The sequence below is a fragment of the Limulus polyphemus genome, unplaced genomic scaffold (assembly GCF_000517525.1).
Source record: "Limulus polyphemus unplaced genomic scaffold, Limulus_polyphemus-2.1.2 Scaffold356, whole genome shotgun sequence".
Taxonomy (NCBI): domain Eukaryota; kingdom Metazoa; phylum Arthropoda; class Merostomata; order Xiphosura; family Limulidae; genus Limulus; species Limulus polyphemus.
The window spans coordinates 576,296-592,521 of NW_013665966.1; the positions used below are offsets into that span (position 1 = coordinate 576,296).

The 16,226-nt window shown below is 30.9% G+C and overlaps 1 protein-coding gene across 4 annotated transcripts; it reads left to right on the forward strand.

The window, feature by feature from the left end:
- Window positions 1-288: 288 nt before the first annotated feature.
- LOC106457651 (protein FAM45A-like) lies at window positions 289-15,419 on the forward strand. Of its 4 annotated transcripts, none has more exons than XM_022383647.1 (8): window positions 289-340; window positions 583-794; window positions 2,140-2,368; window positions 3,860-3,971; window positions 4,727-4,935; window positions 5,635-5,729; window positions 7,444-7,642; window positions 15,054-15,419. In XM_022383647.1, the coding sequence occupies exons 1-7, from the start codon at window positions 301-303 to the stop codon at window positions 7,615-7,617; spliced, it is 1,071 nt and encodes a 356-aa protein (XP_022239355.1). In that variant the 5' UTR covers window positions 289-300; the 3' UTR covers window positions 7,618-7,642; window positions 15,054-15,419. The 4 variants fall into 4 exon arrangements, with proteins under 4 accessions (XP_022239355.1, XP_013772539.1, XP_022239353.1 ...); XM_013917085.2 differs by lacking the exon at window positions 15,054-15,419 and adding an exon at window positions 9,380-10,284; XM_022383645.1 differs by lacking the exon at window positions 15,054-15,419 and adding an exon at window positions 9,388-10,284.
- The last annotated feature ends 807 nt before the right edge of the window (window positions 15,420-16,226 follow it).

A 16,226-nucleotide genomic window follows, 5' to 3' on the forward strand; every position in this document is an offset into this window, starting at 1 on the left:
GTGATTGGTTTGTTTCTGCTTTTACCTCAATAAAACTGCGACCTTCAAATGACAAGTAATTCTGATATGATTCTTAACTGAATGTGATTGTCTTTTTAATTACTGTTAGCATTTAATTAATTTACCTGTATTTTCTCAGTGAAATTTAAACTTCATAATAATAATATGATAATAATAATTTGTTTCCTTAAAAAAGACTCGGTCTACTCATTTTGGTTTTGTTTTTAGATATTTTGTTTCTTACCGCAAATAAACAATTTTCACCCTCTTTACAGAGGACGCTGCATTTTGTTCGTAAAAATGGAGATATCGAGTGATTTGGTAGCTGTTGGGCTAATTGGTAAGTTGTATATATGATGCGGCATTTGAAGCCAGTTCAATTGAAACTGTTATAAATAAATTAGAAGTTCAATTACAATGCTTGATTCTTTGGCAGTCCAATAGTAATATGATATCAAACGACTAAGTTAATGTTCAGTCTACTTGTTGTCCTAGTATGTATTATTTAAATCTTGATTTGGGGGATGCATTTTTTTAAATGAAAGGTATTTCAGTGTATTCCTATAATTTTCTTTCCTTTAGAAAGAGATACAAACAATGATATTCTATGGACATGGTCCTACCCATCCATAGCTTATGAAAAGAGAAATTTACTGATCCAGAAATGTGGTTTAGAGTGTGAACCAGGATCTGGTGGACCTATCCCCCCAGTAACTTTTCGGTACTGTCATCATCATCGAGCTTGGTACTACATTTACACAACCGAAGTTTTCGATGCTGACAAACTTCCAAAGGTATGATATTGTGATTTTGTTCAATTTTCTTTAAAAGTTTCTGTCTAGGGGATGTATTTGAATTGGCATTTTTTTAATGAACCATATATTTAATATTAAGTAAATTCACATCATAATGATCTTTAAATGCTTCTGTCTATTTGTTTAGTTTAATCAATTATCAGTTTTGCATGGAAACCTACAAGAGTAAAATATAATAATTAACTTATCAAAACAAGACACAATCTGTGATATATTTCTCCAAGAATACATATATTGGAAAGTGTTTTCTTGTATCTACGTATTAAAGAACTGACTAACTTAGTAATGTTTCAAATATCACATATTATTAATACAATCAATTGATGACTCCAACATTTATAAAAATGGACAATAATTTACTGTATAAAGTTAAAAGAAACATAAAATTCAAAAACTTAATCTGTACATGTTTCATTGGAAGATGCTCCACATTCTTCAGAAGACAAGAAAACACAAGAATTTTCCTTTATATACTCAAGTAAATGTACATGTACAGTTTGCATATTGTATAGTGATGCCATTTACAAAACTGATTTCCAGAATTTTACATATTACTCTTAAAATTATCAGAGCTCAGGAAATTGTGTTTTCTTCTCAGCCTATTTATAGAATATAAATAGACATATTCATTTATGTATAAAAGTTATCAAAAATGCAAGTGTACAAAACATTGTTACAGTTTCCAATGCATGAAATAACATTTGGAGATTTATATAGTCCTTCTAATAATGACTGTTTTGTTGCTTTGATTAGGTAGTTTTTTAAATGTTTACTAAAATTAACAAAATGCCCTGCCAAGTTGCCAAAATATTTATATTTGTCAAATAATTAAAGCTCATCAGCCACCAAATTTTCATATCCATACATATTCTTCTATCTTTTCTTGGGACTTTAAACTTAGTATATTACTCATTTTTTGCCTTTTTATTGTTTAGGTAACAGTAAGTTTACATAGATAATTTTTATAATATCAAGCAGTCTTTTCGGTTTTTGTTACAGTAGTACTGTAATGAAAAAAATGGTATCTACTTTTTACTACCAGCAGCATGTTTGAAAAATAGAACTTAACACTATATGATTTTAATATAAAAGCTGTAGTTATAAGCATCTGTCAGGGAAAATTTAAATTACTCTTGAATATTTTTGAAACATTACCTTTAAAACTGTTTTTTTTTATATGTATTTAAACTTTTGTATTAAAATTGCTGTTGTTTACCTTCTATTTTAAAATTATTATAGTATATTAGAAGATAAGAATCCTTTATAAAAATTATAATTTCTGAATATTGAAGTTTTCATTAGATTATTTTTATTTTAACTGAAGGTGAGACAGTTTGCATTAGTCCTCCAAACACTTGAGTTCAATCCTGAGAAGTATGTGAATTTATCAAGAATCCTGAGTAAAATATATTGCAAGATGGGAGATCCAACAGCTATTCTTAACCTGTATCTTTCTGTCATAATTAGAGGTTCATGTACCACAGAAGAAAATGGAACTTTTCTATCTAGAGAGTTTGATCAGAAAGCTGCTTTTGCAGCATCTCCAATTAGAAGTAAGTTATCTGTAAAGTATAACTGAAACATTGTATTTCACTTCTTCTGTAACAGAGAAACATAATGCGAATGTTTGTTATCTTAATCACTGTAACAAACTAATATCTAATATTGTTTTGCATCTTAAATAACAGTGAAAAATAGCAAGTCTGTTGTTTAACATTCTGCCGAACATAAAACCCAGCTGAAAATAAACTTCTACAAGAAAAGGCAAAAACATCCTTAATTGCAAATCTACTGTGTTGTAGCTATATGGTTAGTGAACACCTCAGCCACTCATTACAATGTGCCAAGTTGAAAGAAGCTTTCATTAATTGCCTATTCTTTATTATTTGTTACTGTTATTCTTTTTTAAATTTTAAAGTTCTTAAAAGCACTTATGTGAATGTTTTATCAATGGTTGGCTGATAATATTGTGTGTGTTCAAACTAGTATGTCAGATTCCTTTTCCATATTATTCGTTTTTTTTTGTTTTTTTATTTTTTTTTATTATTATTATTATTAACACAGTGTAACACTGGCTTCTGATGTGCATTTAGAACACACAGTTATATCTTAAGCTATATATGCCCAAAGCATAACAACTTTTTTCTAGTAAAAAAAAAAGAGTGAATTGATGAAGAAAATAATTCTCTCAGGGACAAATTATATAGAGTTCAAATTGGAATATTTATGAAATTCATCTGTTTGATATTTAATCATTGCACTACTAAGTTAGCCAAAATGTTAGAAAAAGCCATATTGAACATTAGTTTTTATAGTTAGTGATTATTACAGTACTCTAGAGTATAATAAAATTTAGGTTATCTTTCCATTATCAGTGGTTCCAAAGATTTGTTGAATTAGGTTTTAATTTAAACTTGTTTATTTCATTCCCTATTATGTATTCCCTCATAGGAAAGTATTCTCCCAATACTCGCTTTAAGAGACTCCAGTTTAATTTTTTCCTTACCAGGTATTTCAATGTAGGAATATATAACCCCCAGAGAAGCTTAATTTGAACTTAATTTATCATTTTTCCTTATGACTATTCCATTTCATAAGTAAAATTTTAAGAACCTTGCTTACTTTTGAGAAGCTTAATTTGATATTTTTTAAGTTCTTGCTCTACCAGGTATTCCCCTTTGTGCAGGTAAACTTGTTTGTCAACCAACAAATAAAATATATTAAGTATTTAATGGCCTGTAATCATTTTTATATCTATTTTCAGAAATGTCTTGATTGTTCTAAGGAAAATTAAATCATACATAAAATGTTTGTATTTTATCAAAAATATTTTATTGAAAACAGAGTAAATTCTGTGGACAGTTCTGATGATAATATTATAAGTTGTATGACCTAACCTATAAATAGTACAATGTATATTTTCTAGTTGTTTACTAATGCTTCAGCTTGCACAAACTTGGTTTAATCTTTGACTGAGCTTTCAATGAAGAAAATTGGATTATAAAAAACATACATCATTTTCTGATTTCTTTTAAACTGTTCAGATGTCATCAATACCTTTGGTTTGGAGAGCATCTTAATTTATACAGCATTAATACTGAAGAAACGTATCATTGTCTATCATCATGAGCTAGATGCATTACTTTCTTTTATGAGGTAAATATTGGCTTTTAAAATTTTTAGCATAATCTTCTACTTCATCTGATTTATTTTCTTCATTGTGTACATTTAATGCTCTATTTATATTTAATATAATAATTTATTTTTATACACTATGGCCTCATACTATTGACCGTGTTATTATTTGTACTCACCTCAAGTGTTCCTGTCAATATTTTTACAGCCTTGTTTTATATACAGTTATATATGTGTGTTGGAAATACACTGTATTTCATAATACTTAAAAGATAATTGTTTTCATGTACTGTATAATTTTAAAACATTTATTGTACATATATCACATAATTAGCCTAAACATTGTAAAAGGTGACAGTGTGAATATTTTTGAGAATGACTTATATCTTCAAGATTTATGCGTACTACTTCATCTCACATTATTAACAATGTTTCATATGTTTGAAAATAATACCTAATTTTACTATATTGATGTATGTACTCTTAGTAAGTCCTTTCTATAATGTTTTGAATATGTTATTATTCAAAACAATTACATAGAATTTGTTAACTAAGTGCACAGAAATTATTTATGAGAAAATTTAGTAACTTTCGTGTAAGAGGGTTTCACTAAGAGATACAACTTCTGTTTGAATTTTCTAAACATAATCAATTATTTTACAACAAAGATTATTTTCTTGTAAATCGAGGTGCAAGAGTTACCATTCTTTTTTCTTCTTCTTGGCAATCTGTTTAAACTGCTAAGTATCATTGTTTGATTTCCTCGACAACTGCAGAGCCTTACCAGCTTTAGTGTGGCATAGGCAAAACTGGAACATTCTCTATCCCTACATGGAACTGAGTGAGAGTGAATGTGCTGAACTAATCAGTCTAAAGACTTACGCTGCAGGGTTCACAGATGCTAGTGTGGAAACACGTACAGATTTGTATGATGTTTTTGTCAATCTTGCTGCTACTGAAATCACAGTTGCTTCACATGCAAAAGGTACAAAATTCAGTTTTATTTATTTTGTTGTTTTTATGAGGATCGTATGACACAAACAGTTATAGACCTCTTTACTATGTTATTTTAATTATTATTCTTTGAGTGTGAATTTTATCAGAATGTTGTTTATATTTAGGATGTTACCAGAATTAAACTTATATTTTACCAAATATTGAAAGAGACATTAAATACTACACTTTGAACTTTGTTTTCATAATGACTGATATTTATTCAACAATAGATATTTGAATGTTGATATTTTAATATATTTTGAATGATAGTTTTTTTCCAAATTCAAGCAAACTTTTGTTCCCATTTTCTTACATAGGTGTTTTTGGGTAATTTCTTGATATGAATGAAACATCCATTAAAAATAAAAATGGAAAATCTCTAGTCACTAAAAAAAATCATTTTAAAGGACAGTTTAAAATGTATAATTGCTCCAAATACACAAGGTGTCATCCTTAGAAGAACTATTAACTGGAAGAAGAACATCATAAGTACAAAATACCACAATTAGAAGCACTCCAAACAATCAATATAGTCATAGGACCACAATTTTTTGAAAGAAGTACTCTGTGAGATACAGTAAAAAAAGCAATAATGTACTGTATTGATTGCTTAACTCTGAATTTTGTATTTTTTATATGAGCTTTGTGTAATTATGAGTTTAAATTTTAATTATATCTCATCTTTCAGAGGCTTTTGGAATGAGCAAAACTCATAAAGATATTGCTATGTTTATGGTAAGACAAGCAGAAAATACAGAACTTTCAAACCAAGACATTATTCGAGTAAGTATTCAGTCAAATTTTACAGTTTTCTTTTGGTAATCTTGAAATTCTCATCATTCTTCATAATTATCAGTTTTAAAAGAATATGTACTATAGTTAATAATTTGATAAAAAAAAATATATCACTATAAATTCATTTTTTGTTGTTTGTTTCATATAAGGAGGGGAATAATTGTTTTTAAAATTAGAGTTACATTAAATTTTATAGTTTGCATTGACACTTTCAGTTGAGTAGGGGTAATGTTACTTCTTTTTTGTTTGTTTGTTTTTGTTTTGTTTTTTTCTATTATTTTTACTCAAAACCTGACAAATGGGTTTGATAGACATGTTTCACAAGTATAACAATTTTATAATTTTCAAATATGATACAAAGTTCAATACAGTTTAAAAATTGTAGATTAACAAATACTTAAAACTCATTAGTTTTTATTTGGCTGAAATGATTAAACTTCATTCTTTAAACTGACTGCCAACCTGTGTTAACTGATTGTGCATTGGACCAACCCCTTACTGGAGAAAGAATGTTAACTATAATTTCAAACATACTTCATGTATCTACTTGAAATGTGGTAGGTTTTTAGTCAAATGTATAAATGTGTTGTACACAAAATCAGGTGTGTTACAAATGTATTTGTTCTCAAGATATGTCTGAATTGCTTACATCAGTTTGACAAGTTGAAGTGCAAGGTGATTTTCATATGAAAAATAAAAATACTTCAATCCATCATATAATTTGCATAACCTATAGAACCTCTTAAATCCATATCTACAGATTTTTTCAGCATCTCTATATGTTGTATCTGGTAAAAACTTTCCTCTACCATGAATTGTCACTAAATCAGCAGTATAGGGTAACAGGAATAGTTGATAACTCTAACAAGTAAAAATACTTCAATCCATCATATAATTTGCATAACCTATAGAACCTCTTAAATCCATATCTACAGATTTTTTCAGCATCTCTATATGTTGTATCTGGTAAAAACTTTCCTCTACCATGAATTGTCACTAAATCAGCAGTGTAGGGTAACAGGAATAGTTGATAACTCTAACATCAAATACTTAATACTATGTTGTACTACACTTTGTATTAAGGTCATAGCATACACACCACACACTTTGACCCTGCGCATAAGGTTAAAAGGATTAAGGATTATGTACTTTCATGTAAATCTTAACTGATATGAAAAGTACATGCTTAGGTCATGTTTCATTTAAAATGAGTAAAAATGGTATTCATAAGCAGTATAAGCCATCATCCTGTAAGAAAACTGATAGCAGTGTGTTCATATGTAATCTTTCAAAATCATTATGTTAATCGATTATAAACTAAAAAAATTAATTGTTTTAGAATTTTTTAACAAATCTTACTAGTGATGCTCAGTTACGTGACTACGTGTAGGATTATAAAGACTGTTGTCAGTTTGTTTTACTTAAACATTTGTTTTACTGTAAACTTTCTAGTGCAGTGATATATATAAGTTATACTAACTTGTTAAGAAGCACGTTAAATTAGACCAAAGATTAAAGGTACCTGAAAATAATTAAAGTTGCAATCTTCAAACTATACAGAAACAACATATAAGGTTTTAAATCTTTTTTTGAAGAATTTCACCAGCTTTCTTTATCAATTCATACAAATAATTTATTCTTTTCTTGCCCCCTTTTTTATTGTTTAAATTTCAGTTATAGTGATGCTTTGTATTTTGAGCAGGAAATTTCTTCCAAGACAATGGAACTCCTAAACAATCTCAAGTCATTATCTTCAGAAGAGGAAGATGGTCATCCGGTGGTGACCTTAGAAAGTCTAAAGGAACACAAACTTGCTGCTTCTCTAGAAAACTTTCTGTGGAACCTGGCAGTAGCAGAGGGCTTTGTAAAAGTTTGATACTGTGTTCTGTAGTAACTGAAAGGTTTGTTGCAATTTAATGTTTTGTGTAGTTATGTGACAAAATAGTATAAAATTTGTTATTATTTGGCCTGTAGCAAGAGATTTTGCTAAAAATCCATTGTTTGACTTGTTCTAGATAATTTAATGAAGTTGTTACATTCTCAATAATAGTAAATTTGATATGGAAGTGTTCTTTCATGACCAAGGAGTTTGGTTAAGGTGTGTGTGTGTGTGTGTGTGATGATATAAAGATAAAAATACATTGTTATGTGACAAATAAAAGCTTTTACAATAGCTTTTAATAAAAAGTTTGGTATAGTTGTGTCAATGCATGACTAATAGTAGAACATGTGGTAAAGATGTGTTGTCATTTGAACAGTTACATTGTCAGTATCATAAACTTTGCAAGACATAATCAAAGGGCTGGAAGTAAATACATTTAACAGAGACATGTTCCGGTGAAAGATGCTAACAGTTTTATGAAGATCAGTTATATAATCAGTAGATGAAAACTGAAAAAAGCTGGTAGTATTGGATTAGCTGCAGAAATCTTAAAAAAATTCTTATAATGGGTACCTTAACTAAATGACTTTACAAAAATACTCAGATTCTATTGAAAAGTATTAAAAAAGCTATAAATAACTTAATTTTATTGTACAGTACTATCAGTTTATTTGAATACTTGGCTTTATATTTAGCAATAGAATTAATTTTTTTTTAAATATATAATTTAATTTGGCATGTGTGTGTATATACGTATAACAAATGATAATGGGGGTGTTTAAAGTTGATTAGTGATGCTGAAAGAAGTCTCTTGTAATCTCAAGTAATTAGAAATATTACTTGTGTTTGAGTTGTAAAAATAGATTAATGCGTAAGAGAGATTATGTTGCAGTATAGCAGAGGAATTAATATACAATATTGAAGTGTAACGAAAGGTTTGTAAAATATGTGAACTGCTCTTACATAAAATCTTATTGGATACTTTGTAAAATTCCTCGATTACATAAAATATAGCAGTCTGCTTTTCGGGATATACATGAATTAATGAAAAGATGAATAAATATCAACAGAATATGAATGTGTCACATGGAATAAGACGTTATTAAAAAAGATACAAAACAAACCATGCTTGGAACATTAAGCTGCTGATTACAAACATGTTTTAGTTTTTCATCTTTCCAAGAAGTATATGTATATAAATTCTTAAAAGAACAATTTAAACTTTAAAAATACATAAATGGCATTCATTGGGAAAGCTACAATGAAAAACAAGTATTTATATTTACCTAAAATTTTTGGTGTCATATTTATCAAAAAATTATGAAGCTAGCCTATTCTTGATTTTTTTGAAGAAAACAAGATGTTTTGTAAACGTTTTTATAAATTTTCTTTTTGAATTATTTTTAACATTGTTTGATATTAACTGAAAATATTTATTATCGATTGTTTTGTTTCTAGAAAAATGTTGTAAATTTGCTTCCTTAATATAAGTAATACTAGTTTTTCTTGACCCTTTGTTTTACCAAGTCACTTTTTTTATATAATATTCAAATTTTTATAATGCTTTTTGATGTTTAGGTTGTGTATTTCTAAAATTATAGTATTGCTTTTGTACCCAATTTTTGTAGTAAAACTAAATAGTTCTGTGAAACTAATAAAATATTTTTCAATAGTAAGCTATACATTTAAATTAAAACGTTTTCTGTATTGTTTCTAATACACATGTATTTTCAAAATCTGAAAATTATTTGATAAGTTGTTTAGGCAGAAACTGGGATAAACCAACCAATCATAACACGCCCTCCACACTCCAACAGAATACTCCAAGTACCGACAACACCATACAGATGCTGACCTGAGGACCAAAGACGGAAGACTTTCGAAACTTCGTCCTTTATACTTGTGTTTCTATAACAAGCAGTTGCTGTCCATTCAACTAAATTTCACCAAAATGTAACAAGTCTTGATTAGATAAAAAAAGCCAAACAATACAACAAGCGTTTTGTTACTTCAAACGGGAATTACTTTCAGATTTTTTTACATTTATATAAAACAAATTTTCTTTGATTGATGCCATAATTATTATATATGTGTAAGTAATATCATTATTCCTTTATCATCTTAATGGGTACACTAAAAAAATAAAAACCCCATCTGGCGTAGAACAGTACTAATACTAACTTATTATCACTCGTTACTTATGGTTTTATTATTTAATCTAAATTCTTATGTTGTAAAAGCGTGAAGTATCTAATAATTTTTTTATAGATAAGTTAATAAGTCGTCTCAGTTCTTATAATTTCTCACTGAAAAGTAATGGAAGTACCTTTTTTTATATTCAATAGTCAATTAGCAAATGTTTTTAATAACTTTTACTCCAACAAAAATACTGAGTGATAACAATCAAATGAATTGGTGGGTAATCATAATTCTCTATTCCACGTCTACAAACTATCATATTTATATAACATTTACGCATATTGTTCATGTGTTTAATTAGGTTTGCAAATGTGTTCATATTTGTCTTGTCGTTCTTGTATACAAAAGTATGTAGTACGTGAATCGGATACCAAAAGTATGTAGTACGTAAATCGGATACATGTGCTTTCTATTATCATGGTATCTTTGAATTGTTCTGTAAAAATTAAATCTGAAACAGTATGTTGTTTACAAGTTTCTTTTAATATGTCTCTGGACTTACAACGCTAGAAACCGGGGTTCCATACCCGTGGTGAGCAGAACACAGATAGCCCATTGTGTAGTTTTGGGCTTAATTACAACCAACCAACTTTTAATACATGTTAGGTAGAACCTAGTGGTTAGCATGCCCATACCCTGCATCCAAAGGTTCGAGATTTGCCTCCAGTTGCCGCAAAAATTCGCTTCGCACTTCAGGACAATAGGTGCGATATAAGATTGAAGGTCAAATCCCACTATTTGTCCAAACAAGAGTTCCACAAGAGCTGAAGGTGGGTGTTGTTGACCATCCGCCTTTCCTCTGATCTATTGGCTTAAAGTTAGGGGCGGCTACGCACAGATAACCATTGTAGCTTTGCACAAATATTCATAACAAGCAAATTATTACGTATTTCATGACATAAAACCTTCCTCTTTTTTTTGTAGTGTCTAGTGTCATTAGCTTCAAATTTCCAGTTACCAAGATTATCTTTTATTTCATTTCGATCCCAAAGTAGTAAAAACAACTAACTACCAGTAACTGACTCGTTGAAATATCACACAGAATTTTTTATAGTGTTTCATTGAGATTGTAACTAAAATTTTGCTAATTGTATTTGTGGTTATTTTTTGTTACCTTCTTACGTTTCTCAGCCGCATTATGATGTCAGCTGTTCGCAGTTGTCATTCAAAAGCGTCCGATCTATATAAGTTAAGCAAAAAGGTACACGTGTACGAAACATACGAACGTTAGCTTTATTAGATAAGTTGATGTTGTTTTTTGTCAAGAGAAAAGAACCTGGCCCGGCATGGCCAGGTTGTTACGGCGCTCGACTCGCAATCTGCGGGTCGCGGGTTCGAATCCTCGTCCCACCAAACATGCTCGCCCTTTCAGCCGTGGGGGCGTTATAATGTTACGGTCAATCCCACTATTCGTTGCTGAAAGAGTTAACGGTGGGTAGTGATGACTAGCTGCCTTCCCTCTAGTCTTACACTGCTAAATTAGGGACGGCTGTCACAGATAGCCCTCGTGTAGCTTTGCGCGAAATTCAAACAAACAAATAAAAGAACCGGTAAACCCCCGGAAACATCTCAATACACATACCAGGAAACAAACCTCACCCCAACTCATTTGTCATAAAAGATATACACACCAGCATTACAAACCAAGACATAGAAACAGAACTCACACACAAAAATATACTAGTCACGAAAGTTGAACGTATTTTCTCTAACAAAACACAAAAACTCACAAACCTAATCACATACAAGAAACACAAGATATACAGAGTGTAATATCTAATGGTATTATTTTCTGGTATCGAAGATACACAGTAGAACCCACTAAAATACCAGCGGTAGTAGTAACCCAGTGTTATAACTGCCAACGCTATGGACATGTGGCAGCCGCATGTAAAGCTCTCCCACGCTGCGTAGGGTGTGGGGGAGATCACAGAAACAATGAATGTCCACGAAATAACCCACAGCCATACTGCTGTAACTGCCAACAGCAACACACGGCAAACTACAAAGGATGCCTAAAATACAAAAATATCAAAGCACGAATAATTAATATTCAAAACAACATAAGCACAAAATCATGGAGCAAACAGTACACAAAGAAAAACACCATTGCTAGCAACACCACAACCTCAACAGAATACTAACACAAACAAACAATCTACCGCACAAACATTTGCACAGGCAGTAAATACTCACACCCAAACTGAAGAGACCACAAAACAAAAGAAAAACACTAAACCCATAAATGCTGAATCAGAGGAATTAACAAACAAAATTACAGTGGCAGTCACAAACATATTTTACAAATTTCTGGAAAAATATACTAACCCCCAAAACCAAGAGGATTGCATCACACTAATCATGGAAATATCGCTGGAACACTACTACCAATATTACCACAGATAGCACAATTACTCTCACTACCACAAACATCACAGAACTCAAATACCAAGCAAACATAAGGCTACACACATAAACAACTTGAAAACATAAAACGGACATGACCCTGAAAAGAAAAGTGGTAATAGAATTTAACAAATCAAACCAGCCAACCCAAACCCAAGAAAATAGCAAAATAATAACAGTGCAGTAGTGAGGAATAGGTCTACTAGAACCTGGCCCTCCCAGGTCGTAAAAGCCCTAAATCCCGATCCGGAGAGAGAGAGAGAGGTAAACCCCCACCCTCGCTCCCTCTATTCTATATTGTTGTATCCATAGCGTAGGTTTTACAGATGACTGAAGACTGGAAATTATAACACATTGTAATCAGTCCATTGATTCGGTCAAGATTACGTCATAAAACTTCATCAAGTTAAATATTTATTACTTAGAGCAAGTAAATTTGTGAAACAGTGTTTTTTAACAAATTGCCAACACCTAATTCAGACCTGTTTGCGTACAACTTAAGATTAGCGTTTCATCAACCAGTCTTCAAACAAGTAAAGAGAGAGACTTGTATCATTAGGTACCCCACTCAGCTGGTAAAATATCTGATTATTAAATCGTACAATTAGTACAATAACGTAAAATATACGTGTAAATATACACTTGTATAGAGCAAACTTTCTTTCGTACTTTTTGTAAAAGATTTCAGTAAGTTGTAATCAGTCATCAAGTAGTAACTGTGTAGAAGTAAAATTACTACATGATTTACAACGATAATATTTTAATTATGGAGCCCCTTAGTTAATATGGCGTTAAATAACCAATACAGTTATATGTAAATATTAATTAGATTGGTTTATTTTGTTTCAGTAAAACTTCCTAGTAAAAGCACCAAAAACTACTTAAACATTTTTTTTTTTTAAACAAGCAATTTTCACTTCATTATGATATTACACACCACAGGGTTTACTGTGATAGAACACACGACTTTCTGTATCATTAATTTACAGTCATATATTAGTTGCTGTGGGATAACATTCACTATTTGTTCCATTATTCAGAACCGGTTAATAGTCTACATTTTATTTTTTACATAAGACTAAGTAAATAATTAACGTAGTTCCACCGGTATATTCCTGTGTTAATTGTAGAATCCGTACAACCTACTACGATGCACAACGCTTGTCAATACTTTATCATTGGTGTGTTATTAAAACCAGGACAGGTCAACTTTCAACAAAAGTGTAGTTGTAACTCCATTCTTACACAAGGTGTCTCTCAGAGAGCAATAATTTTGCAGGGGTGTCGTTTCCTGACCTTACCAGACCCAGAATAATTTCAGACATTTCTCCGATGTTCGTGTATATGATTTCTCTTCACCGGCCTATCAGTATCAGATAATTGATAGTAAACATTGTTAACCTATAGATGTTTCTAAGACTAAAAGTAATAAAAGGTTAATTGGTTAAACAATGGTTGATATTAAGTAGAACAGGCATAAAATTATGCTTCCATATAATGGTGGTTTAAATATGCTGTATTTATGTGGAAACTGTTGAAGCAATAAGGTATAATGTTCATGGACATATATTATTATTTTAACCCAGAAATGTACACTATCTTATGGTTACTGACGGATGAAAGTGAATAACATTAACTTTAAGGAACACATGAATAATAATAAAAATAATCCTTGAAGGGATGCAACAATGAGAAGTGTTAATAACACATCCTATTTTTATTCCACTTTTACCACCCGTACTAAGTCTAACCCATTGCAATGCTTCGTAAATTAGAGACTGATTTCAAGTAAACTGGAAGCAAACAGATCACAGAATACGAAAATGATACTGTTTATGCAAAGGCAAATTCCGCGCCTATTGTTCTGTGATCGTACAATCACGAAAACCCTGGAGAATGATATTAACACACACACACACTTTCAATTGTTCAATCTCGTAGAATTTATGTAACATTGCTTTTGTGTATTATATTGTGTTACAGTTTTTTACTGTATTTGTTTCATGCTTAACACTATATCATATACTTACGCTGTTCCGTAATTAATTATAAATGTTATTTTCCAGTACTCGAGTTTATTTTATTTCATCCATTCTCTTCCTTGTCCTCTGTCCCTTTTGCTTACTTTTTCTTTCTTTTTTAATTTCGTCAAATTTTACAATTCGATATAACAGAGTTAAAAAGTGATGACATAACGTTTACATGACGCGCGCTGGTTCTAAAAAAAAAAAGTGGTTGAAATCGTTATTGTTTTGGGCAGGAATGAAGACGTGGTGCAATGTGTTGCTGCGAAATGCAACCATCAAAGTGAAAGAAAGAGTTGTCATTTTTTTAGATTTCCCATAGGACCATCAAAGAAGAGATTAGAAGAATTATGCAGGTAAATTACACAGAATAAATGTGTTTTTTTTTTTAAAGCCAGGCACTGTCTATTTCACAATACTCGTAGAACGTACCTGCCTACTCGCTTCTGACCTGTTCATAGCTTACATATTTTGATGATCCGATACTTCTGATTAAGGAAATGGACATAAACATATATCTATCATTCTTCAAATGTGTAATAATAATGCAATTGCAGAAGGGCCGATAGAACAGCCAACGACTGTGCAGCTGTCACTTCAGAGAACATTTAAAAGAAAATGGTCCAACCATCTTCGAATGGAACATAAACAAATCTTTTGACCAATTCCCAGAATTCGAAGTATTATGGAAGAGGTACATTATTTTTGAACTTATATAACTTTTTGTGAAATGTAAGCAGATACGAGAATTTTTATTTACTACTCTTATCTTTTAATATATTCATCTATTTTTTATTTCAGAAGGACATTCTCACAGATTCCACATGTTAGTGCTCAAGAAACCAGCGCCAAATCTCTTCGTGAAATAGACATATGAATTTCCGATTTCATTATCAAAATCAACAGTACTGTTTTGGATCACGAAATCAGAGAACTTAAAGGGAAAATACTGGAACAGGAGAGGGAGCTTACGTATATGAGGAGCCACTCTTTATATAATTTCAATAAAAAAAGACGATTCACTTGTAAACCATGATACAGGTTTACCCACTGCAAAGGACTTTGATAACTTGTTAAGTTTATGCCGTCGCTTGAATTTCAATTACAAAAGCCTGTAAATTTAAACTTCATAAAAGTTGTTTTGGTTTCAATAACGGATTTTCCATAATTCAGCTAGGCAGATTTCGAAAAAATATATTAATTTTTCTCTATCACGTAAGGATTTTTAACAAATCAGGAAGGAAAAAAAATATTTTACTTAGATCAAATAATTATTTCGTTTACTACAGTGAACATTATTTATTATTATGTTTGTTAACAAAAATACAAACAAACTGAAGAAAAGGGAAGGACATCGATGTCAAACTAATATGCATCCTCATTCATCCTGATTTATTTGTGTGTGAAATCTACGTCTGTTAGTCTCAAAACTACATGTGGTCTTTCTTTTATGTATTGCGTTATGACGTTTTGTGAAAAATCTGTACGTGATGGAAACAAATTGATATCATTTTCGGATTCAGCTTACAGGAATTACTGTAGAACATGTAAAAATTTCAAGACACTAAATCCATCGCTGGCCTGTGTTATTATTATGGTCGATTGTATTTTCGATGAGGACCAATTATTCATTACTCTGATGAAATTGCGATGCAATTTCAGCCACGTTGATTTGTCGATTAAGTTCTCGACCTTTACCACCACTATAAGTAACATCATCCTCACATGGGTGCACGTCTTGCATGAGTGGCTATATATCAGTATGATACAAGGATGCCCCATACCATCAGTTGACAAGAACAGATGCTATTTTTCGAGCTGCTTTTCCACATTTAGTACTTCAAGGGTTATCTTGGACTGCACAGAGATCCAGTGTGACATAATATCCAACATGGAAGAGCAACGTGTTACGTTTTCACATCACAAACAGCGTAGTACACTAAAGGCTCTGGTTGGAGTAGTACCAAACGGTGT

Excerpts from the sequence above, each read along its gene's own strand:
- LOC106457651 (XM_022383647.1), top strand. The coding sequence starts at position 301 with ATGGAGATATCGAGTGATTTGGTAGCTGTTGGGCTAATTG. Across the intron at positions 3,972-4,726 it reads GCATTACTTTCTTTTATGAG|AGCCTTACCAGCTTTAGTGT; the intron begins GTAAATATTGGC and ends CGACAACTGCAG. Across the intron at positions 4,936-5,634 it reads AGTTGCTTCACATGCAAAAG|AGGCTTTTGGAATGAGCAAA; the intron begins GTACAAAATTCA and ends CTCATCTTTCAG.